This window comes from Haliaeetus leucocephalus, unplaced genomic scaffold (assembly GCF_000737465.1).
Source record: "Haliaeetus leucocephalus isolate CR32 unplaced genomic scaffold, Haliaeetus_leucocephalus-4.0 Scaffold848, whole genome shotgun sequence".
NCBI classification, from domain to species: Eukaryota; Metazoa; Chordata; class Aves; order Accipitriformes; family Accipitridae; genus Haliaeetus; species Haliaeetus leucocephalus.
In genome coordinates, this window is record NW_010973284.1 from 17407051 (window position 1) to 17432345 (window position 25295).

The 25295-nt window shown below is 38.7% G+C and overlaps 1 protein-coding gene across 1 annotated transcript in view; it reads left to right on the forward strand.

Annotated features, from left to right (window-relative positions):
- Positions 1–231: 231 nt before the first annotated feature.
- Positions 232–25295, forward strand: part of SLC44A3 (solute carrier family 44, member 3) — a 41754-nt gene continuing 16690 nt past the window's right edge. Inside the window, exons 1-10 of the mRNA XM_010582761.1 lie at positions 232–333; positions 2681–2823; positions 3399–3535; positions 4897–4990; positions 6494–6663; positions 7218–7307; positions 7988–8112; positions 9691–9877; positions 17951–18116; positions 24147–24303. Of these exons, the coding sequence (XP_010581063.1) occupies positions 2681–2823; positions 3399–3535; positions 4897–4990; positions 6494–6663; positions 7218–7307; positions 7988–8112; positions 9691–9877; positions 17951–18116; positions 24147–24303 (1269 nt within the window). The 5' untranslated portion in view covers positions 232–333. The remainder of the gene's footprint in view (positions 334–2680; positions 2824–3398; positions 3536–4896; positions 4991–6493; positions 6664–7217; positions 7308–7987; positions 8113–9690; positions 9878–17950; positions 18117–24146; positions 24304–25295) is intronic.

Here is a 25295-nt window from a genome sequence, read left to right on the forward strand (position 1 = left end):
GGGCGGGCTGGCAGCGCACCTCGCTACGGGCGAGCTGCGCAGCTGTTGCGGGCAGGGAGCTACCGGGGGTCTGGCTTTTTAAGTGCAAGGTTGTTGTCCTCTTTCAGAACACTCAGCCGTTGGAAGCTTGATTGGTTTAATTTCTCGGGGAGTTTGGGGGTGGGTTTTGTTTGTTTGTTTTTTTTGTTTTTTTTTTTTTTCTTGTCTGCCTTTTTTTCGTTTTAGGATTCTGGAGATAGTGTTTCTGAACTCAGGGAATGGAGACCAGTCATCTACAGAAAGTGCACAGACACTCTCTGGTTGCTCCTCTTCTTTCTTTTCTGGGCTGGTTTGGTAAGCATGCTTTTTTTTTCTGGAAGAAAAGTTCTGCCTATATGCTTTAGATGCCATGTATACATAGGGCTGGGTTATTTAGAGTTCACTTTTTTTGTAAATTACTCCAGGATCTGACTGGGCTCTTATTTCTACTTACATCATTCACTGTAGTCTTGTCACCTTGCAACACGTCTGTCTGATGTTATATCAAGTCACTATCTGTCCTGTGCTTAGAACAGCATGTGAGACTTTGGGAACAGGCTTTGTCTTTCTTAAGTATGAATGTTTTTTCATGATCTATGTCTGAGGCTACTCAGGATTCTAGTGAATATACCATTAATCAGTTTCCAATTCCAAATAACTCTTTTAATGGAAGCTAATGCAGAAGAATACTTACACATTTTGAATACTGCATAAGAGGAAGCCAAACTTTGCAAACAGGACAGGTTTTTTTACATGCTGCCTTCTGCCTAGTGCTTTGATCAGTGGAGGGAATGCTGAAAATTAAACCCATCAAATGGTGAGAACTTAGGATTTTTGTTTGTTTTCTCTCATTGTTTTTATTGCTCAGTTTCTGTGAAATAGCTTATTGCATATATGTATTGGTTTTCTTTTGTTTGATCTTAAGAGATTAAAAAATTTTTGATGACACTGATTTTTTTTCCACATAGTAGAAAAAAATTGAAACCACATTAATAACTCTGTGGAAATGCATATCACTGGCATGTATAGACACACCCTGCCAGCAGTCATACAGCAATCTATTACTTAACAATAGTTATGGCTTGTATTCAGCATTCTGCACTTCAAAAAAAAAAAAAATCACACGTACACAGTATTTGCCATACGTCCATCTTTGGAAGGAATGCCAAAATTTTTCTGAAAGCATGTTTCAGGTTACAATGCCAGCTGACTTCTCCTTTTTCTTCTGAGAACAATTTAATTATTAACAAATACTTGCTATGTAAATAAACTGGATCTGAAAATATTTTGTTATTGTAACAAATATCACCTCCACAAGTAGTATGTCAGCTTTAATTGTGGAGTCTCTACAAAAATCTCCATATTGAGGTGGCATTAACACACAGTCATAACTGAAAAAAAAGATATTTAACTAGTTAGTCTTCAGACATATAAGCAAAAATGTGACTACACTGGAGACTAAGGAAGCACATACACGTTTGTTTATGAGGCTCAGTTTTTACCCAGGTCCCATCTTTAGTGACAGGTATTAAAAGTAGAATAACAAAGGCTCTAAACCTTAAGAAAGCAAGCAGTTGTGCTGGATCTGATATGTGTAGTCTGTCTCCGGCATAGCTGATATTCAACAATATCCATGCAAAGTAGTAGTGGTTAACGTGGGACTGAGAAGTCTTGCTGCTGCCAGCAGTTGGCGCGTAGCATGGAACTTAGTGTTATTGTCCTTGATGTGTGTGAAATGCGGTTTACACCCCATGGGACTGAGAAGATGATTGTATCGCTGAGTTCTTCAGTAACTGGAGTACTGTAAATAAACCTTTGGGTAAAGTAGTGCTTAGGACTTCACCAGCTTCCCGTAAGAAAGACTACTACTTCTTAACACTTGGAAAGGTTCTTTTCAAGGGGCATTTTGGCCCTCATGGGGTACATAAGCAGGATTTAAGCTGCATTCCTAGGCAAGGTGTCTTACATTGACTGAGGGTTGCTGCTAGTTGGCCAACGGAGGTGCTCAGCTGCCCCTGGGGTTTACAGGGAGCTGATCTACCAGGGCTTTGATCCAACAGCAGAGCATCTAAAAGATCCGGGCAGTGTCACCTAAGTCCACAGTGTGGCGCTCTCCAGGTTTTTCACATGTGTTAAAGATTGCATCTTCCTGAAATTTCAGGTAACCTGCATTTTAATTACACTTTATGTGTTTAGAATACACCTCTGATTAAATTCACGAGCAGCTGCAAGGGCTCAACATTTCTGGAGATAATATTGCCCAGGTGTGTTTTGAAGGGCACCTGGAAAAAGGAGCAGCAGTGAGCACGTGTGAAAAATTACTATTTGGATGACCTTGCGTAGTGACACACATGAACTTTGGTAGAGGCAGTGTTTAGCACCTTACTACTGCTTTCCTATTATTTTAATCAGGACCCCCATCTTTCTTCTCCTGTGATACTCTGCTTAGTTTATATACTTTCAACAATAGATGAAGGAAAGCTCTAAGGAGGCAATAGTGCTGAACTTGTCCATATGACTTGCTCCGGCCTTGTGCAGAGGGGTGAATTTTAGATTTAACTTGCATCCACAAGACAAAAATGCATGGGTTAAAAGGAGTATTTATTGAATGGGAAGGAAAAGCGCTTGTAGCATGATTTCACATTAAAAAATATTTTAACAGATGTTTATAACTGGCTATGCTGTGATGGCTGGTGCCGCAGAAAGGCTTGTGCTTGGATATGACAGCTTCGGGAACATATGTGGTAGGAAGAACACTCCTGTAAAAGGGGCACCCCTTTCTGGACAGGACATGACTAATAAAAAGTAAGTACATCAGATAATGTCTAAATAAATCAAATGTTTGAGAACTTAATAAGGTGTACATCTTCTAGTTGTCAATCATATACATATGTGTATATACACATGCTTATACTGAAAGGCAAAACAAAGTGTGAGAATGGTGCATGAAACTAAAAAGTTAAGATAGAATTTGAAAATGTGCTATGTTGTTATGCTTTATGCTGGCTTCTTCTTAAACAGGACCTTAAATAGGACTTCAGCCAAGCCAGCAGTCATTCTATTTGGCAAGTCCTTGTGGAAGTTGCATGTTGAAGTTCCCAGTCAATCTATCGACTCCCCTGAACTAGTCCTTGTAGAATGGCACCCACCTTGGCAGCTTCTGATCCCATTTAAGAACATAAAATGAAGCATAAAAATGTAGCATATTCTCAAATTGCTTCTTAAGTTCTGACTTCAAACTCCATTTTTTTCCATTATATGTGGACAAAAGTTTCATTTGCTCTGTAGCGCTTTAAAAAGATGGAAAGAAGGCTCAGAATTTAAACCAATAAAAACCAGAAAGCTTGTTTTTTGAAAAGAGGATCTTTTTTTCTTTCTAGGTATGTGTTCTTTCTGAATTCATGCAGCCTGGAAATGCAAAGCCTCAAAATCAGTTCACTTTCCTTGTGCGTGTCTAGTTGTCCACAAGAGCAACTCAACTCTTTGGAAGACCTCCAGAGTTTTGCAAGGAATAATGGTGTGCAACAGGGAATATGAGTATCTTAGCGTATCTGTAGAACAGTTGAGCAGCTTTCACTTTGTTATTCTTACGTTTGCTACGCTAGGGAGTCATTTCTTACCATTAATTTCCTGAGCAGTCCATGGCAACAGAAAAGAAAATGTCTTGTTTCTGCTTTATTTCAAAGCCATAGTTTCTAGAAATGTTACAGCTCTCTTATGCCAATTCAAAAGTTGTTGATTAATTCCTGCACAATGCTGAGATTATGCAGCAGAAAACTGGCTGCTGCGAATGAACTAGCATAGTTTGGTGGGGGTGCCAGTAGGTGAACAGAGCTCATATGCTATTTGAGAAACTTGTCCAATTGGTTCTTTTAGATTTAATTAAAACTATGGTGGAATTATTAATCCTGGAGATACACAGGTGGTTTTATCCCTTTAGATATCAGATCCCGAAGTTTGCAATTCCACCTAGAAATTTTTTATTTATTCTGCTGATGAAGATGAATATGATGTCAGAAGTAGCTATTGTGCAAAAGAGGCAGCTCCAGTTCATCCATGTCCAACGTGTAAATAAAATAACCTGTAGCCTAACGCTCATTCCACAGAGTATGTGTCAACTGCAGACTATATGAATACTAGTGGCTGTTTTCATTGGAGGTCAGATTTCCATTCTTTTTTGTTTCGTTTGGCAAGAATTGCTATTTAAATTGACAACATTTGTTTTAATTTCATTTTGGGGTAGTTTGCCATCATTTAGTATGTACAGAAAGCTGTAAACACCTGTGATATTATACAAGTATTTTCAGTGTAACTGAATATAATTGCATGAAATTCCATCTACATGCTAAAACTGCTTGCATGTTTATCTCGAGGGAGAGGGCAGTATTGCATTTCGAATGGCTTGAATGTATCCAGCCTTTCTTTCCCAGAAGCATTATATAATGGAGCAGAGTATTATTAGCAGAGTACCTGGTAATATTTAGCCTAGAGCCCAGAAAATATTAAGTTTCTGGATAGATATATATTCTGTTCTAAATCATGAGGGGCCTAGTTCTGTTGTAGCTTCTGTCATTTCAGGTTTTTCCTGCTGTCTTAATGAGTAAGTTTAGAGCTGAAGTTTTGCACTGTGGAACAAATAGTGTGCCTGCCCTCCAGGAAGATCAGTAAATGGTAATTATAGTTAAGTGTAGAAGGCAAAAGATCAGAAGATTCCACAGAGGTTGCTTTAGGTTTACCCAATTAACTAATTTGTTATTTACATTCCCACTGGAAGATCAGGGATGAATATGGCCTGCTAAGGGATCAAAGCAGAAGTGCAAACAAAACTTAACTGATACTAACTAATATCAAGTTACCGTTTTCTTTTTTTCTTCTTAGGTTCTTGTCTTTGCATTTACAACCTGAACATTTCCAGTTACACGCTAAATCCAAAGGCAGCTGAGCTGTGTCCCACGCTGCCAGTTCCACCAAGGTAAGAACTACTGGGTACTTTACAACACCCTTGAGTCCAAACAGCTTCTTAAGGATTGTTACTTCCTTACATTTTGTATTTGACTTGATGCTTTACAGTCAGAATGGTTTTGCTTTGTTTGTTTATTTTTGTACGTGTATCCTTATGAGTTCTCGTGTGTGCCTGTGAACATGCCAGTGTCCTGTCCCACAGGAAGAACAAGGACTGCATTCCCTCCATTCCTCTACCCTTTAGCGATTTTTTCCTCTCCAAATCAGGAGAAAAGCACTCCATAAGAGGAGTGACTTCTCTCCTGCACAGACTTTTGCGCTCTCCCTCAATGCCAAGGAAGAGGAGGTGTGGTCTTGGGCCTTGCTTATTATCCTGAACCCAGAAATTTCCATCAGAATTGTTTCATAGCCAGCTGGCTTGAAGCACAGGTCCGGGGGTGGCACTGTCTTTAACATTTGGCATTTGTGAGTCAAAATCCTTAAACCCATGATTTTAAATTCCACTGCATCATGAAAATACAGCAAAGAATTGGAATCTCCATACTTACAGAGCTAAGTCATCTGCTCTGAACAAGAGAAAATAGAGGAAAAAAGCAAATGGAAGAGAGCAGGAGACACATCAAAACACTACATACGGTGGATCAAAGGCAGGCATGTAAATTGATTTAGAAATATGGCATGTTTTACTTACTACTTTGACTTTTTAGGCTTTTTTCTGCTTGGCAAGGAACTCAGCAAAGTTATTCAGCTTGCACAGTAATACTTCATAGCAGAAGCAAAGCTAGTCAGGGAAGTTTTTAACTGTTGGTGAACAAACCTCTCCTTTTTAGGTATGAATATGTCTTTGACAGTATTGCCAAAGTGGGACAATAAATATATTCAAGAAGCTTGGCTGGGAGTGCCAAATAATTTCGTATGTAAATATTTGGTGGTGTTAATTGTACCTTACAGACATTGTTTTGATGTGGCTTTTAGAATGCTTGAATAGCATAAAAACAATGCAAAGTGTTTGTGGTCTGGAATTATCTACAACAACATAGCTTACAGCTATGTTAATGTGAGTTTAGGTTTTACATAAACACATGGGAGCAAAGCAGGTGAAGCCAGACTATAGTGGGCATAGGAGCTACATGCTGATGGTGATTGAGATAGTAGTTCATTTTTTTCCCCCAGGTTGATCTTGAATGGATGTTCTGGTACAGCGATACAGGCACGATGCTGCTAGGAGTTTTATTTTGCAGATGAAACGTAAAACTACCATTTGTAATAGACCACTCCCATGCCCAGTGCCCTGTTGTGTCAGACTCCATGTGCAAGGTCTCCTCCCGGGGAAGGGAGGATGCCTGCCAGGTTACAGATCAGATTGGCCGGCTGTGGCTGCAAAACTGTGTTGAGGATGCTGGTAGGGTACTGCAGAGGGATTGAAAGAGAATGGTGGAATGGATCTTTGTGATTTGAAACTGTTTGTCCAGTAATTAATATTTCTTTACCGTCTTTGTTTTTAACCTTCCAGTAAATCTTTTCCATTATTTAATCGATGTGTTCCACAAAATCCTGAATGCTATTCCAAATATGCATCTGTCTTAATAAGTATGGTTAATGAAATGGATGTTTTTCACCGAATTCTGAGTGCAATATTGGCAGGAAGAGATGCTGTGATAGGACTGAGTGTCCTTGCACTAGGTAAGGTTATAAATAAAAAGTGAATAATGATATTCAATTAAAATGTGAGGTTTCAAATGTTTCTATTAACTTTACCTTTTTAATTAAAAAGTGATCTTTTTCATATTTCTGGGCAGAGTTGTTTTTAAGAAAGAGTGATTGTGTTTTATAAGGAGGCATTTAATACAGCTCTATGAAATACCAGATTCTGTGTTCCTTGATATGATGATATACCTCATTTCAGGGGACTCTAAGATATCATTAATGGGAAAAAAAATAATGGCATCAGCATGAACATTTAAACTTAAATTTTATACAAAATATTATTCAAAAGCTAATAATTCCCAGGGTGAAATATTTCAGTTACGAGTTCATTATTAGTAAGTTACAGGTAACTGTGTGTTTTAAATTTTAAAAAGGTTGCCAGCTTTACTAAACGCTGTTGCTTTTGAGACCACTGTTTAAAAATAAAAGCCCAAATTCTGTAAAAACCTTGAATTTATATTCAAAGTAAATAAGAGTTAAGTTAAATGGGTTGTAACAGTCATAATAAACTTACTTTGTGTATTTTTCAGCCTTCTCTTTTATACTGGTTTTAGCCTTCAGATTCATTCGGACACTTCTGGTCCATACTTTGATTGCACTGGTTGTATTTGGGTTGTTATGTAAGTATATTTACCTTTTAGCATATGCTTAGTTAAATGGATCATCTCACTGAACTGAAGGAGAGGCAGCTGAACAAACAGCTATCCTTTTTCCCCATGGCCATCCTCAGTAACCTTAAGCTTACCACAGCCATTTCCAAGTGGAGCCCTGCTTGCCTTTTGGTGCCAAGGTCTGGCTGTGCTGTTCCAGCTGCTGAGCGTTGGGACGATGATGATTTTTATTTTTTTTATAGATGCCTGGAAACAGCATTTCTTTTGGCAGATGAACGCAGTTATGAAAATGCTACTGTTTCAAAGAAAGTTCAGTGAAGTTTTACATGGCCTGCTTTAGAAAGGGAGAACTATAGGAATGTGTCCAGCTAAAGCTTGCCATTCCATGAAAGTTAGCTTTGTATCTCCTCAGTGAGATTACATGCCTGAGCTTTAGAATAACTGCAAGAAAACCAAACGTTCTGCTGCGGTTTTACCTCAGACGAACAGACCATTATGGGAGTTTTCTCTGTGGTCGCTGATACTGTGCCTCGCTGCTATGCGACAGTATTCCTGAGCTGAGCTTGGGTTAGGCGGAAGGGCAGGAGATCCAGGAGGGAGGCCAGGCAGGCAGGCAGCAGCCTGCCACGGCTGTGTGCCGCAGCCTGGGGAGTGCGGCCCCCGCATTCACGCTGCTCTTGGTTGCTCAGTTGTCTCAGGTGTTCTCTGGTGGCTCTATTATGACTACAGGAACGATCCCAGCACTGAATTGGAAACAGAAAAGGAAAATGTAAAGTTTCTACTTGGATATGCTATCTTCTCAACAATAGTTACCGTAAGTAGCATTTTACCCTAAGCAATGGCAGAGGCTGTAACTTGAAAACTTGAACTACAGTGGTTCTGCCACAGTAAGTGTAATTCCTCGTTCCTTTCAAATTTGCAAATGAGAATCAATTATAAGATCTGCTTACAGTCGTTTAAATAGTTTTATATCTTCATTGTGAAATTTGTTTGTCAGCACAAGGCTCTGCCACACTTCCAACCTGTACAAACGGTGTTAGCGTTGGTGGTGTAGAAATGCAAGAATTGTGTTCCATCCCCATTCTTCTCTGCATCAGCTAACTGGAGAATCATGTCAAGTGAACAGAGGGGCACTGGCTTGATATGAACATGAGATCTGTGGATTCAGCCTACCCTACCAGTAGAAGAAAGGGGTGGAAGTTCTTTTAGACAATGAAAGGGATAGTGAAGCACAGGCAGCAGTGTCTAGGCCTTCAAGTTGTGGGGTTAAATTCTGCTTTTCTCTCGCTGACCTTGTTTTCCAATAGAAAATCTGAGTGTGGCTCGCAACTTTTAAAGTGATTTTTTTTCACTCTGCTGTTGCAATGTTAAAGGAGTCATTGCTCAATGTGAGTGTATGGACAATTTGTACTTCATAAGAGATTTGTCAAAATGATTGTTCTTCTGTTTTCTTAAAGCAGAGTAGGATCCATAAGCTGGAGTTCACCAGATATAAACAGTCTGACAGTTTACAGTGACAAATATAAATGTGTCACAGATCAGATTTTTTTCATGTCCTCTGTAAGTTATGACCTTTTTACTTCTGTTGATGCTGACGGGGTAAGAAAAGTTTCCTTTGTATGCATATGAGTTCCAGTACAAGTGACTGTCTTTTGCAGAACTGTGGGAACATCCACTGCTGCAGATTATGCTTCTCTTCAGACCTGGTGGCTGTTTTCTAGAGCAGGCAAGAAAACTAGTGAAGCAACTGCCACTGGCTGCATTTATTATTTTATAGACTCCAACCTCTCTTTTAGTTGCTGTTCAGTTCCTTGTCATATACAAAGAACCGGGGACATTGTGAGGTTTTTGACTCAGGGTTTTGTTGTTGTTGTTTTTACTTTTGGAAAAAAAAAATTTAAATGAGGTTTAATTTTATGTCTGCTTTGCTTCCATACATACACAGCTTCCAAATTAGTTTGGTTGTGCTACTGTCCTTTCTGCAGAAAAGGACTGGTCCTCCTAGTGAACGTAGCGAGCTGACCTGAATAGGAAGAAAGTTTGAATGTTCGTGACATACAGGTTATGTGAAAGCAATGTATAGTGTGTAACGTGCATTTGTGTTTGCTGTAAAGCAAACCAGACTGTTTCCATTAGGTGAATTACAGTTTTATGTATCCTATTTTGTTTTAAAAAAACAGTAGTAAAGATTTCAGAAAACCAGATTTTAATCTACAGGCTCTTTGAGAATATAAGCAGTGTCTCAGAAAGCTTTTCCAGTGCACAATAAATTTGTGTAGAATGCCTTCCTGTCATGTCTCTGTGGAATCTGTACCCCCTGATTCCACATTTGACAACTCTGATAACTTAAGGACAAAACCCCAACAATTTGTCTTTTTATTTCCTGTAACAGGTTGTTCTCCTTTCCCTTATACTTGTACTAAGAAAGAGGCTTCAGTTCACTGTACAGCTCTTTCGAATTGTTGGTAAAATCATTGGCAGAATTCCTTTGCTCCTCTTCCAACCGCTCTGGACCTTTCTGATTCTCATTGTGTTCTGGGTATTTTGGGTTGCTGTACTGCTTAGCTTAGGAACTGCAGGTAAGTATATGCTTTCCATGTTTTTGGATGAATGCTATCTGTTTCCTAAGTTCAATTCTTAAATAAGGGTCCTCCTGGTGTTAGTGTACAAAATGTGGGCTAGCATTGTTACACAGCTGTGTTACTCTTTCATTTTTTTTGTTTATTTTTTTCCCCCACTTGTTGGAGTCTTCAACATTGAAATAGTTCTGTGAGTCATAGCACTACAGGAGAGAGACTTTTGCTCCTATATGTGGACTTCAGTTTTGTTCTTTCTCAATTATTTAATTTGTGATTCGATTGTGGTAGATACAGTATATGTTTGATGCATTTAAGTGAAGAAAGTAACAGGAGGGAAGAGACAGCTTTTAGTGCAGTTATGAAATGAGAATGTTCATCTCCTCTGATGACAAACAATGTCCAATTGTCGTGGATGCAGAACATTGTTTCTGAGCAGTAGTTCAGTGACAACTGCTATCATTATTTAGACTGGTACAACAGTATTTGGATTAATCCAATGGTTCTTGCAGTTGTAGGAGAGGTGCTCTGTAGAAATAGTTGATCACCAAGAAAGATCTGCGAGAACAGATTTTGAGTATGGAAGTGGCATTACTGAGGGACGTACCACTGTAAGATCTGTCACTGATTGAATGGGGGTAATTTGGGTACTGTCCCTTGGCCCAGCATCATGCCATCCAAGGAAAGGGGAGGTAGGTCTTCTCTGCAACATCACCCAAAGAAGGGAAGCTAAACTCTGTGTAGCTCTGGGGATAACTCCTCATGCGGACATCAGCCTTTGTACATAGGAAGTATTATGATTTGGGGGTGGTTGGTTTTTTTAGTTTGTTTTGGGTTTTTTTAAATTTTAAATTTCTAGGGCCACTGCTAGGAGTCAGCTGTTATCCTTTGGGTTGGAGCTGATGCAGAATTGATGCGGGTAGAGGCAGTTGTTTGTCATTGCCATATTTACGTACAGGTTTTCTCTTTTCTGAAACTTGGCAGTGCTTTCTGTGTGGAAAAACAAATGCAGCCTAACTCTTCAAATGCTTATGTGTTACCATTTTATCTTGTGTTTCCACCACCCCTTGAGACAGTGGCTGCAGTAACTCCTCTGTACAGACTTACAGATCCCTGCTAGGCCAGAAAAGCCTCCAACCTTTCTGTAGCTGAGCCCATTTGGCAAAACTGGCAGCATTCCCCACCTCCATGGGTCAGGTACCTCACTCCTCTTCCATCACAGCTGCTTCCATCTCAGCCTGACCCTGTTAATTCTGGCTCTGTACAAGACCCACTTCGCTTGAACATGAGAATCTGTCTGTCTGAGTCCATGCTGGCATTGCAAATCACTCACCCATTGCTGTTTCCCTCTAGCTTTCATTGGAGAGTCATGCAGGTTTGCAAGGGTCTCTCTGTTTCTGCTGCCTTTCCCCCACTAGCTCACATCTGTTAGAACTTGTCTGACTTGTTCTGGCTGATAACTTGCTTCTCCTGCAAAAGGGTCAGACCTAGCAAGGCCGAATGTCCAACCCGCTGTCCCATTTGGAGTTGTTCCTGGCTGACTAAATAGTCAAGCAGATTCACTTTGCTTTAGGTGTCATGTGTGTTCCTTCTCCACACTCCTCTGGGTTGGATTTTCCCTTTTCAGAGACAGCATTACATGCTAGACACAGCTTTGTCTGGTTGTTAGCTTTTCTGCAAAATCGTAATCCCATTTATGCATGTATCAGCCAGGCAGCAGTAGTTTTCAAACTGCCCTTGTGGGGTAGCTTATTACTGGTTCAGACCTGTCCTTTATAGAAAGGAGCATCTCCTGAGCTATCAACCAACTGTTCATTTCATGCACCTGCTTGGATCAGATGCAATATGAGATAAAACATTAACTACAGTAAATCTAGTAGCAGGTAAGTAAAATTAAGTATAACACACAGATTTCCTAAATATATAATTAACAATAACTATCAGAGGAGATACTACATCCTTGATGTTAAGCTGAGCTGACCCATCACCCACAGGAAAATTCACTGGTACTCTTAATGTGCACACATAAGGATGTGAAGCCTGCCCTTGTTAAATCTAAATTTAGAAAATGCCAGGTGAGTCTGTTGTATTCAAGAGCTTTTTGGAAACACAGCAATCATTAGAAGGGTAGAAATATTTTAGCTCATATGACAGACACAGCTTGATGGTAAGTACAGGGTGGGGAACTAGTCAGGTATTTCCTGGATGCTTTTACAGACTTTGCGGGAAAGTAGTGACTTGCACATTACATCCGAAAGCAAATTCAAAATGTATTCACAGGGAAATAAAACCCAATGAAAACTGCCTTTGAGAGGCTTTTTATGCTTTTTCCGTGTTGTGCCATTTTCCTTCATAAGTTATATTCTCTATTTCCTGCTAGACATTTCCATTCAACTTTTTTTTCTTTTCCTGGGCTTGCTTGGAGAGTAGGATTCAAACAGTTTATGACCTGCTGTTACATTCATAGTGCAGCACGCGTCTCCCGACTCAAAGGTATTTTATTTTTTGTCTTCTCCCTAGCATAGTTGGAATCCTGATGTTTCTAGCAAGTGATACAAACAGTACAGTACACAAGGTAGCATAATCTTGCCGCACAGTAGAGTGATGTTAAAGTTTCTAGGACACTCTCAGTTTTGAAAGAATTGACTTTCTGCAGATTCAACATAAGAAGGGAAGGTCATTTCCAGGCACTTAACTGTCAATATGTTGCTCATATGAGTAATCTAGTAAAACATATGTTTTGACTGAGATCTTCTGCCAGGATATTTTTAGTGTAGATGTCAATCCTTGTAAGATTTTTCTGTCAACAGTTAGCATGTTAATATTTAAAAGAGAATGTGCATTTGATAAATAATCCAAACCAATTCCAAGTTACAGCCTGTGCACGAATGCAGATAGAAAAATGCCACTCTACGTATTTGATTGTTTCTGGTTAAAACTCGATTCTATTAATTTTATCCTTTGTATTTGTAACTATTCTTTTTATTATGCTGTCTGTGTTAAATGGTGGCTGTTGTTGCCCAACAGGTGTAAACTGAGTTCTTAGCAAAGTCCAGGGGCTGAGGTGTTTATGTAAATAACATGTAAATGACCTGCAGCAGCATCAGTGCCCGCTAGGTGCCGATCAAGTAGTGTGAGAAAGTTTCTTATGAATCGGTTCAGTTGTTGACAGCTGCTCTGATTACAGAGTAACTTCTCCTGAGAGGAGTTCGAAGACAACAAAGGCAATTTTAGCCTTTTAATGCTCTGAGGAGGTTGTGAAGGATTGTTTTATCCAGCTCTCAAGTTGAGGAGATTTGTTGAGGTGACAGAGGAGGTCAGTGTCAGCAAGAGCTATGATAGTTGTTTGGATTTCCAGTCCAAACTCTACCTCAGATTTGTTTTGTAGTTCAAAACTTGGACAAACGAACAGTAGACTAGATTTGGTATTCAGAATATTCCTTTAGATTGTATTTCAAATTTTCAACCCAAATATGAGTCCTGTGAAATGCTGCCTGTTAAAGCAGCTCACAGTAAGGTAGCTCATTGGGGGTTGTTTTGCTCTTCTAGGATAACTAGTACCTACACATTCTGTAAAAATAAATACATATAGTACTGTATGGTTAATAATGCACTGGCAGAACAGCTTTGTATTTTCTACTAGTTTTCTACAATCACCCTGTAAATGGAAGACATTTCTTTTGATTTTGAGTTTTGGGGCCTTTTTGCAACAGCTGAGAGTACTTCTCTGAAGATCTCCCAAGATACGCTCTCTTTGAGCAATTTATTTTCTCCGTTGACAAACAGTTGCCTCTCCAGGATTCAGTTTGTAAAATACAGGTGGCAGTTTTCTTGGTTTTGACACTTTGACTTTTTATTCTCACAAATATGTTTTCTGGGGATATGCAGACTATATTTTAAATGCAAATATACCAAGAAAGCTGAGAAAATGAAATGATTACAGAGACACTAGTCTTTTGTCTAATAGAGAGATCGGCAAGTGAAATTGGCTTGCTGCTGTGCTGCACCTGTTCTTAACATTTTCCTTGAATCTTCACTAGTTATATACTATTGATAGCATCTCTGCATCTTACAGCTCTGGACCACTTGATCCTCACTTCAGCTGTGGTGCACCTGATCATTATGTGACCACACAGGCACCTTATTTACATCCCCTCCAAAAGTTAGTGTTACTCTGAGAAAAGACTTAACTTCTTGGAAGCTATAGAAGACTATAGCCCGCACTTGGAAAGGTACTTATGCACATGACTAACTTGAAGCACGTGGATAATCCTATTAAAATCAGTGGGACTACTTAGGCATTCTAAGGTAGGCACCTGCTTAAGTACCTTGGTAATTCAGAATCTGTAAGAGCAGCAGAGACTGAATTCCAGACGTAGAAAACTAGGAGAAATGCCAAGACTCCACAAGACTTGAGACAGCACAAACAGTGGCACCAGTTAGAACCATTAGCTGGCTAGGAATGGAATTCAGCTGTGCTTTGGAAAAGCTGATATGTCTTAGGGTTATTGAGTCTTATTGTTTGAGAATTTGTGTGGCATTTCGCTGCAGAGCTGAAGTGGCCATATGGCACAGCAAAGCATGTCTTTCAACTTGCCAGCATGCGGGAGCTGTGAAGTCCACATGGCATAAATACTATGCATGTATTGTAGGATGAGAAGGCGGTGTGAGATTTTCCTGTAATGAAGGTGCATCCTACAGGCAAGTGAGCAATAAAACTGCCACATAAAGCTGTGCAGTAGCAAAACCAGCAACAAAAATCTATTTCCTGCAGGGTCCTTGACATTCCAACTAGTCATCTAGCTTAGCTGTAAATACCACTACCTGGAAAGGCCTAAATAAAATAGCACAGTAAATTCTGTTGCAGGAAACATGAAGGTTCAGTGTATGATGCCAGAACCTTTCCTCACTTAGCAATGGGAAGGACACATCATATTTTCACGTTAGCAGGAACTGATAAACAGGCTCTCGGTATTTTCTGGTCAGTGGTTCTTTGTTTCTGATAAGGAAATTGCTGGACTAGACTTCTCAGGAATTTTCATCCCTTACAACAGCCTACTGCTCCAGGCATCAGCAGAACCTTGCAGCAGCAGTTGCTGAGTAGCAGCAACTCTCATGAGTCTGAAAGTACCAAAATGTAGCTAGTGATACTGCATGTGCGCACTGACTTCTGTATCGTTGGATTGCTGTGCTGACTGACACAATGGCACAGCACAGGGCTGCAGAGTCAGGTGGAGAAACACTTCTGAATTCTGCTGCAAACACTTGAGCCTGTTTGCATTGTTAACAACACTTTTTTTGAAGCATTTGCAGCAGATCAACATTTGTACTGATCAGAGGTTTTCAGATTTCATGATTCAGCTGTAGGGACTTCGGTTCTTCACTGACTTCTTAATGTTATCACTGAGAGTGTATAGTATACCAGCAAAATTCATGATTATGTAGTTGGAGAAAAATATTCTGTTGACAAATTAAACCATATTTCAAGCCTTTGTTGAGAAAGTTTAGCTTCTGTGAACAGATAGATCACAGTGGAGTGATGAGGGAAATGGCATATACTTTTCTCAACAGGGTATCCAGGATAGCTTTGAAGTTTATCTGTGCTACTAAGACTGATATATGAAAAACAGCATTGCGTGTAATTCTGTTGACAAAATTATGTGTGCACAGTAGGCCCAGTCAGACACAGATGTTTACACTGGTAAACAGATTTCTGTGAAGTAACAAAAACAGTTTACCATACCTAGACAGCAAAGTGATCAGTGGTGAACTCACAGGTGGATGTGCCTGAATTCTGTGCAGCAGAGCACAGTGCTGTGCACATGCACATGTGTAAGGTTGGCCAGAAAAGACAAAGCTATTACTGTGGTTATTGCAGGTGATTATTTCAGTAGGCTGGTAGAAAGCAAACAGAATTAGTTTACCATACATACATTTGTCAGTCTTCATGACAAAAATACAGAAGCAAAGCCTGAAATGTGCTTTTTTTGGAAAAGAGATGTTCAGGTGGATTGTATGATGGAAAATGTGCTTAATTCTCCTACCAAGTGGCATAATGTCTTTGCATAAAAATGGGGAGGTAGGAGACCTTCTTGTATCTCACTGACCTGTCATTTGCATAAGTTCCCTTAGTAAGGGCTGTTAGGCTATGGTAAATGAGCATATTTGGGTAGTGTGTGCTGCGGGAAAACAGCAATATAGAGCCTCTGGAAGAAGTAAGGGCAGTGAAAAATCCTTGAATGGCATAGCATATAGCTTATTTTAATGTACCTATCTGTCCTCAAAATTTCCCCTTAAAAAACCCCAAACAAACAGTGTTTGCATCCAAACTTAAAACCAGGAAGGCACAGGATGGGGATGAATGGCTGAGAGTTTGTGAGAAGAGATCTTAGTGGTAGCTTTTTCATACCACCAAGTATCTTGCATTTCACAGGCTTAAAATACATTTGAATATAACGGAAGCAACAATATTTCTGTGAATGAGCAACAGTATAGCACTGCAAAGAGCTTGCCTGTTTAGCTAAAAATGATAACTCTGCAGAAAATAAAATATCTAGAACATATGTGTGCGTTTATGCACCCTTGTAGCATTTTTTTGATCCTTTCAAAGCACTTGAAAATAATTTTGTAATGCTACTATGGGGGAGGTAAATACTTTTCATAATTTACAGACAAATAGACCTTGGTTCTAAGGACTTATAAAGCTTGTCTAAACCTGATGGTATTCCTGAAAACAAACCTTTATTGTTTCTACTCTTAGCTATTCTTGAGTATGAACTCTGTGGCTATAGAAAAATAAGACAGAAATAAGTGAACCATTTCATAGATAGCTTTGTATCTGTGGTAGTTTTGAACTTCAAAGTGGTGGGCTGTCCTGTGGCAGAACATAGAATCATAGAATCATTTAGGTTGGAAAAGACCTTTAAGATCATTGAGTCCAACCATAAACCGAACACTGCCAAGTCCACTGAATGAATACATGAAGTATTAAAGGTTAAGTTATAATGCTGTTCTAGCAGTAATAGATAATTCTACATCTCACTTTGTTATTTCTTTCATGGAGTTAGAATAAGAAAATACTCATGTCCAGAGATCATTTTATACTGTGAACCTGTTTAAGGTTAATAGACTTAAGGCTTGGTAAACTGAAAATATAGCAGGTGATGGACCTAGAGACCTTTCACTAGGAACAAATGTCCCGATGCCATTATCCCCTGACTAGACTTAGGAGTCAAGTGGCATAAATAGGATTGCATAGAGAAAGGTCTGATTCGTAAGTTATCTGAGTTATGCCCACCTTTTGTGAAAAGCCCTCTATTGCATATGGAATAAATTCCTTGTTATTAAGAGAAGCGGAGGCAATTTTTTTTAGCTTGAATGAGCAAATTTGTCAATGTTCTTGAATATAGTAGTAACATTGGAGCATATACTACCATATAGATGTCTGTGGTTTTGGTTGGGTTTTTTTTTTTGAAGAGGCTACCTTTATGTGCCTGTATTTTGTACAAAGATGGCAAAGTATAGAGAACAGAAAACTAGTTGCTGTGATTCTAATTAGTAATAGTAATTAAAATAATAGTTTTGGTTTGTTGCAATGGTACATTATACATCCTTAATGTTTTTCTGCAGTCTTTGTCTTTTGCTTTTTACAGAAAAAATCTAAAGCATTTTGTAACTATGAGTTTATTTCAAATTTGAATGAAGAAAATTAAAATTTCATTTACTTCTGAACCATTTGATTACTTGAGGAATGTTTTCTCTGAAATCTTTACGAATTCATAGCTATCTTCTTGACTTTATTGGCAGCTGTGTCTCATTCGCAATTTAAACCCAAGCTTTTGCTTTTTGTAAGATTTTAATTTTCAAAATTCTGTTTGAATTACAGAATTTTGGCTGACTCTGTTAGAGTGGATAAAATTCAGTAACACCTGAATTTATTTTTTTATACTTTTATTGAAGAAAAGTTAAGAAAAAGAGTACAGAAGCACTTAGATGTTTTGGGGGGGGGTTGGGTTTTGGGTTTTTTTTCCTTGTCTGGTGTGTTATAATAATACAGTGGTGTAATGTCAAATCCAGGTACTGCACAGACTACTTCAGGAGGACAAGTAGAATACAGAGCTCTGTCTGGAATTTGCTACATGGCATGGTATCATTTTGTTGGCCTTATCTGGACTAGTGAATTCATTCTTGCCTGTCAGGAAATGACAATTGCTGGGGCAGTGGTTACCTGTTACTTCAACAGGTAAGTGCAGCATTAACCCTGTATAGTTTTGGGGATTTTCCAGCATTTACTTTCAATCTTTTTTCTAGCCAAAATAGTCTCAAATAGACTGCAATTTTTGTCAACATCTTGGCGTCCAGTTTAATATAAAATAATGTTGCTTGTTGCAAGATCTTGACTAAGATTTTACAATGTGTGTAATATTAATGTGACTCACCCCTACCACTGGAGTTACCAGGCCAAACTGAGCCTTGATGCAAGCCAGTAGAGCTCAGGTGACTGGTGAAATTGTCATTTGGAAGACACAGGCTGTATCTGACCTTTTCGCAAGAGCCTGCATTATCTCCAAATGGAGATGCAATATGTAGCTCCTTGGTAATTTCATGTAGTCATAGGCAGTTTGGCCTCGTCCTAAGTGTTCATCCCTGCTCTGGGTTTCCATTTGTTCTGCCTGCATAAATGTCTAGTCTGCTACTCTTTTTTTCATTCTGTGCAGATATTTTCAGTTAACTGTAAATGCTTTAACACTGCTCTTAAGAATTTAGAGATGTGTAAACAAACTTCCTTGAATTTTATATTGCCCTGAGATGTAAATGTGGAAGAAATGAGGAAAAATCTCTACTTTTCATGATTTGTACTGTTTGTTAGACTTGCAGTATTGTAAAATGAAATTAAATTGGTTTCATGCACTGGAGTGGTGCTATCCTGTCATTGCAGGGGGAGATTTAAATCTCACAATAAATTGTTGAGGTTTTTGACAATGAAGAGAGTAGTATCCTGAAAACGTTTTTCCTCATAAGTATTTTATGAGCGCTCTCACCCTCATTGCTCTGTTCTTCTATGCCCATAATAATATTTTCTGATCTGTGAAAAAGTCTGGCATTTTAAGGCATTTCTTCATTTTGTATCAGAGGAATATGGTGATAATCTCAATTTTTTGGAAAACTAGCCCTTGAGGAAGGTGATGTGAGAGTGAGTCGCGTAGCCTGGCAGGAGAGGGCCTGGGGACCCTGCAGCACTGGCTGCTGCCACCCAGGACTATTGGGCTTGGGTGGCTGGGAAGGGAGAGACTTTGGGCTTCTCCAAAACCTAGGTAGCATTTTTCTGCTTATGGTCTCTAGAATGTATCCCTAGATGTTTCAGTTGCTGATAGAAAGGCCTCCTGCTGAAAGGTTTCCAAATAGTCTGTTCCCCTCTGCCCAGCAGAGACAGCAGCACAAGCCCCACTTGCAGGAGCGACAGTGGCTCTGCCCCAGCCAAAGCAGCAAAGCTAGAAGACCTGGTAACAGCCAGTGCCCGCCATTGTTTTAAGCAATGTTCATCTCCTCCAAAAAGCCAAGGCAGGGCAGTGTTTAACAGGTGTATCAGGATCCTGTCTCTGCTAGGATTCTCTAGGCAGCCAACAGCCATGCCACTGAACTGGTGCTAGTAAAAGAGCAGACAAAACCTAAAATGCTGCTTTTTAAAGGCTGAGTTCTGTAGAATGACACAGCTACTATTTTACATGCCGTGATAGGACCTGAAAAGGGAGGAACTTGTGTTTCTTATGTCATCTCCTTTTTCCTATTGAAGCTCTAAACATAAGTACCTAGCATGGCTGTGGTTCTGTGGGCAATGGGCTGCTCTTTTCTTCTAAGAAAATCTAGGTACCTCAAGCTTTAGCAATTGATTCAGCTTGAGCAGCTGAGTGCTGAGGCACTAAGTGTTCATTTAAATAGGCTTGCTTGAGAAAGCACAGGAAAGAAATGCAGTTTCACTGACTTACTGGGTAGTGCACTGCAGTGTGTTTTGGTACGACACACCGTCTAAATCCCCAGGGCAAAGGCACTGTCCATATCTTCATCACACAGAGCAGGGAAGCACCTGTAGAAACTGCTGTGATGACATTTACTGCTCTGTTAGGGTCTTCCGCTTTCCAGCTATTTTTTACTGCTGCAGGAACTGGCCACAGAATACAGAAGGTTCCTGCACTCAATTGTATTGAAATCATTTTGTACCTCTACTGTCGAGCCCTCCTCTTGCTTGCCAGGTGGTGTGTACTGTGTTGAGACTGTTGTGCCTGGAAGGGGAAATGCAATTTTTCTGCGGCGGTGATCCCTCTTCCTGGCCTTTAAGGCTGTCAGCACAGATCTGCAGAGACACAGAGCAGTGCAGGAATGGGGAGGGGATGGTTAGCTGCAAGAGCAGTCGCACCATCAAGGGCAAGGGTTATCTCACCCTGTTCCAGCAATTCTGAGCTTGTCTGCTGTGTATTTTTAATGCATTCCCTGGGGCAGCATCATAAAGGCATGTCACAAGAGTTTGTTTATGATACCTCACAGAGAGGCTTTCTTCTTTGCTTGTAAGCGCTCCGAGGAAATGGCACGGCCTTTCCCTGCGGAAATCTCCTTCCACAGCACACGCAGCCATGTGCTGCATGGCTAACAGCCACAGTGGAGTTGCAAATGGGGAGGTCATTTTAGCTGGATTAGCTTTACAGGTGAAATGTTTGACCTGTAATACCACCACTGAAAATGGGTTTTGCCTTCTTTTATTTCAGTTGAAACATGAATACATGAAAGATTTTTTAAATTTAATACAATAAACAGAACTTTTTTGCTTAAAGATTACTTTTTATGACTTGTGAAAAGGGCTCAGTCTTTTAAAAAAACCTTCTTTGTTACTATTGCTGTTGTATTTTCATCTTGGTGTGCTTAGGTGTTATGTGCGTATTTACCTTTTCAGTGAGATGAGGCTTTTCTCCTCTCTGGGATTAAAGGATGCCAGTATCACAGGCATCGCTGTCCTGTCCATGTTTGAGCTTATTCAGTAACTCCAATGCATGTATGTCACTGCAGAGGGTTGAAATTAAGGAAGTATATAAGCATTTTCAGGATTGGGTTTTCCACCTGACTACGGTGTTCAGCACCACAACTTCCAGTAGATTCAGTAAGAGGTGAAATATATACATCTCCCAGCATGTCAAAAATCCAGGTTTATGGATTTGCACCAAAGTCATTGAGCGATGAACTAGGACAAATTCTTTTAAAGGATTCTTCTTCCCTTTTCAAATACATCTGCAGTATTTATGAGCATCCTTTGCCCTACTTACATACTTGACCTAACCCATGTAAAAGCCATCAGCGTGTATGTAGTCAGACCTGTCCCTTGTGGTTTTAAGAGCAGGTAAAAGGGCAGTTGCAAGTACAGTCTGTGTGTTCTCTGCTAGTCTGATAATGTCTCTTTTGTTACAGATCTTGTAATTTATTGTATTTGTTTAAAACCTGAGATTTATATTTACTTGAGGAATATATGATTCATTCCTTAACGTTTCTAAAGTATTTTATGCTAAATCTCTTTTTAGTCAATTTTTGAAACAGATGAGGCAGGATTGAAGAAAACTGTAAGCACAGCTCTGAAAACAAGGACAGGCTTTTAAAGAAATGCTTCCCTCCCCCCTCCCCCCCGCCTTTCAAATGTCTACATCTTTTGGGTGTGTCAAGATTACTTTTTTTTCTTCACACAAAAAAAGTGTTTTTAAAATGAAAGCTGAGATGTATGGATGATCATTTGATTCAAGGAACTTGGTGCTAAGAAAGATACCTAGTCTCACAGAGCTCACAAGAAAATAAAGACAATTGGCAGCACTGAAGAAAGAAAATTATTAAAAGATGGTGTGGTATAGAGTACAGGTTCACAGGGTTTTGGAATAGTAGTGTTCTATGTAAATCAAACAATCCTGTGGTAACGTAAAACAGGAATTCCAAAGAGGAAAAGCAAGCTGTGGCCCTACTCAGTCTTGTAACGAGTTCTATCAGGCAGAGTTATGTTTTTCCCGATACCTTGTGTGCATGCAGTGGAGTCTACATGCACAGAATTCACTGCACAGTATGAACGGCCTACAAAACTTCATGCGTATGGCTGACTGTATGCTTGTACTAAGGTCATTTCAGGATTGCAGCCATGTAATGTACAAAGCTGGGTGAAACTTCATCCTTAAGGGTAATTGGGTATAGGTGGATGATGGAGCCAACCTTGAGCTTGTTTGGAGTCACAAGCATCACCTGTTGTTGTGTTTAGCTAGCTGTTTTCCTGTGTTTCCTACCATGAGCCACAATTGCAAGGAAAATGTTTTGTTCTTTTTCTAATCTGTTTGGAAGCAAAGCAAGAAACCTTGTCAGACCCTGTTCTTGTGTGAATTCCTTTGCTAAGAAAAGAAGGTGTGGAAAAGCATCCAAATGGGTGGAAATTTATCTAAACTAAACTTCAAACTTTGACACTCCTGCTCATTAATCAGTTAAAAATATCAAAACCCTGCTTTATTTTTCTCTTCAGTAGCAAGTAAGTTATTAACACAAGAGTAAACTTCGTCCTTTCTGTATGTCTCATCCTTGGTTAACATTTAACTGGCAGAAACTTAATCTTTCGTATTCTGAGATCTGACTAAGACTGTAATATGTAAGGTAGTGTAAGACACTGGTACTACATGGAGAGAATAACTCATCTATATTGCAATGTATGTGTTTCTAACACAGAAACTTGATGACTTAAAACCCCAACAAACCTGCCTTATTCAGTATAAAATTCCACTATCCCCCAAGCTGTTCCCCTAGTTGTAAGACCAAAAATAATAAATGCAGCAACTGCTTTGCTGGAATTTCCTATTTAAAATAATGTGGTATATTCACATATTTAAATGCAACTTCTCGTCTGCAAAGTATTTAGTGTTTTGAATGAACTGCAGTGATACCTTCAGGATTCTTGTAGAATTGTGATACCTACATTGATATAGTGTGTATGATTTAAATCCTTACCAAAGTGAGAATTTAATAAAAATATATTTGTGGAGCTTTTTAGCCCCAACCAGTCACCCTTTTATGACTGCCTTTTTTTTAGTTTCTTGTGCAAACTGTTAATTTTCAAGATAACAGAGGTTTTGAAGGAATTACTTATGAAAATAGGAATCTTATTTGTGGTACAAGGTCTGAACTCTACTTAACTACTTAGTCAAACTGCTGCTGGTTCTGTTGCCTAAGTAAATTTTTCAGGCTTGGGCCAATTGCTTAAGAATTGCTTTATAGAAGGGCTATTTATGACTATTGATCAGTGGGGTTTTTTTAATCCTCTGAACCATTTTTTAAAGGTATTTATAGTGTTAATCTAACCGTTGTGGTTTTTTTTTTTACAGCATTTGAAGAGGGGTGGGGGAGTGGCTTTAAGTTAATTTCCTGGGTTTTATATAAATTCTTGAGAGCTGTGTCATATTACTCCCTGTAAATGATTGACATTAAACTGACCTTTATAAAGGAACCAAGAAAATAAAACTTGTATTTAGGCCAATTTTTTTGTCCTTACTTTTTGATTTTGGGAAACACATTATTTCTCAAAAAACCCCCAACAAGTTAGTGTGCAGTAGAATTACAAGATTTTTAGACCAAATTGTAATTCTAAACATATAGTATGATATTCCTTTTTTGTGTATTCCATTTTAAAACAAATCCCGCTCAATGAAAAAAAAAAAGTATTATCTGAACAAATTTTAACACAAAATTTTACCAAATTGCAACAATAAAAGTAGATAGTAGATCTCAATTTTAAATGTGAAAGCTTGTGATATTTTTTTCTAGTTTTAATTTTACCACTAAAGCAGAAATAGAGAGTTCATTCCATCAGGCTAAAATCTTGCAGAAACAACAGTCAAATAAAAGATTGCAGAGAATAAGAGAAGTGACAGAAACTGGAGAGAGGTGTTCAAGGAAGTATTCTCAGATGTTCACTTACTTCTGGTATTTTCCATTTGTAGTTTTTTTCTAGATATTTTTCCATTACTGAATACATCGAAACCATCATTGCTTAAGAATTAAACTAATCCAATAAAAGTTATAAGCTTGGCCATTTTCCTTTGGACTAAGGTGAACATTCAGATGAAGTCAGTAGGAAAACTGGAGTTGTTCAAGTGGGAAAGGGGATACCAGTTTAATTCTTTAAATTTCCAAATACTCAAGAGATACAATGTATATCTTCTTAAATAAGTTTCTAAAACATTTTTAAATTGTTTGTTTTTCTTTCTAGAAATAAAAATAGCCCACCACCTCACCCAGTCCTGTCTTCCATATCAGTTCTTTTTTGCTATCATCTAGGAACTGCTGTAAAAGGCGCATTTCTAGTCACAATACTGAGAATACCAAGGATTGTTCTTTTGTACCTTTATAATATCCTAAACCAAAAGGTAGGTATATATTTCTGTGACGCTATAAAAATAGTAGTTAAAAGGTGAGATTAATGAAAAAAAAAGTGAAGAATATACTTCTTGATTAAAAATGGATGATATCATGTGGATTTTATATTTTATCCCATTTTCTTCATTAAAAAAACTTTTTTTTCCTCAACTTGGATATCCATTCTTCCTTTTTTTCTCTCAACTAAGATATTTTTAAAAGCAGAAAACACCAACATTAAAAACCACCTTTATTTAGTGTTTATATATAAAGGTTTTTATGAAGGACAAAGGAAAAATTTGGCAGAATGCTCTATTTAAATTTTTTGCATCATAAATTTAAAAAAAGCAAAAGTAAGAAAGAACATTATTGTTGCATATAAAATATCTTATAGAAAAGATTTCATCTGCCTTGTAATATGAGTTTACAGAAAGAATGTATGAAATAAGAACTATTCCAGAGATTTGTGTAGGATCCAAACCACATCTTTTAAGATACATAAAAAATATAGCTGGGCTGTTTTGATTGTTGCTTGCCTTTTTTCTGTCTTTCATGCATCTCCACATCTCTCATCATCTGCTGAAAACATACCATTGGAGTTAGTTCTGGAACTCTGGCAAGGAGAGAGGGCTGTCGTGACTGCACAGCTCTGATTTTAGAGGAAGATTTGGGCAAAGTTTTTAAATGTAGGTCTTTTCCTCTAGAGTTTACCTTGGCCTTGAAGCATGTTATGTATAGTTGTGACAGGGTATTTACATTGACCATTCCTGGTACCTGTGAGGCATGTGTGTGGAGTATAGTTTATGAATGCTTAAATAAAAGCCCCTTGTAATAAGATACTTGAAAGATGTGTAAGTGTCTGGGTTTATGTCGCTTTCATAGGACAGCCTTGGTTATAGAACTTGGTGAATTGGGTCAACTAAGAACTTTGTTTAATGATGATAGGTGGGGTGAGTTGTGCTAGACAGAAGGTAGAGTATTTTCTGCCTCTAGAGGAAGCAGA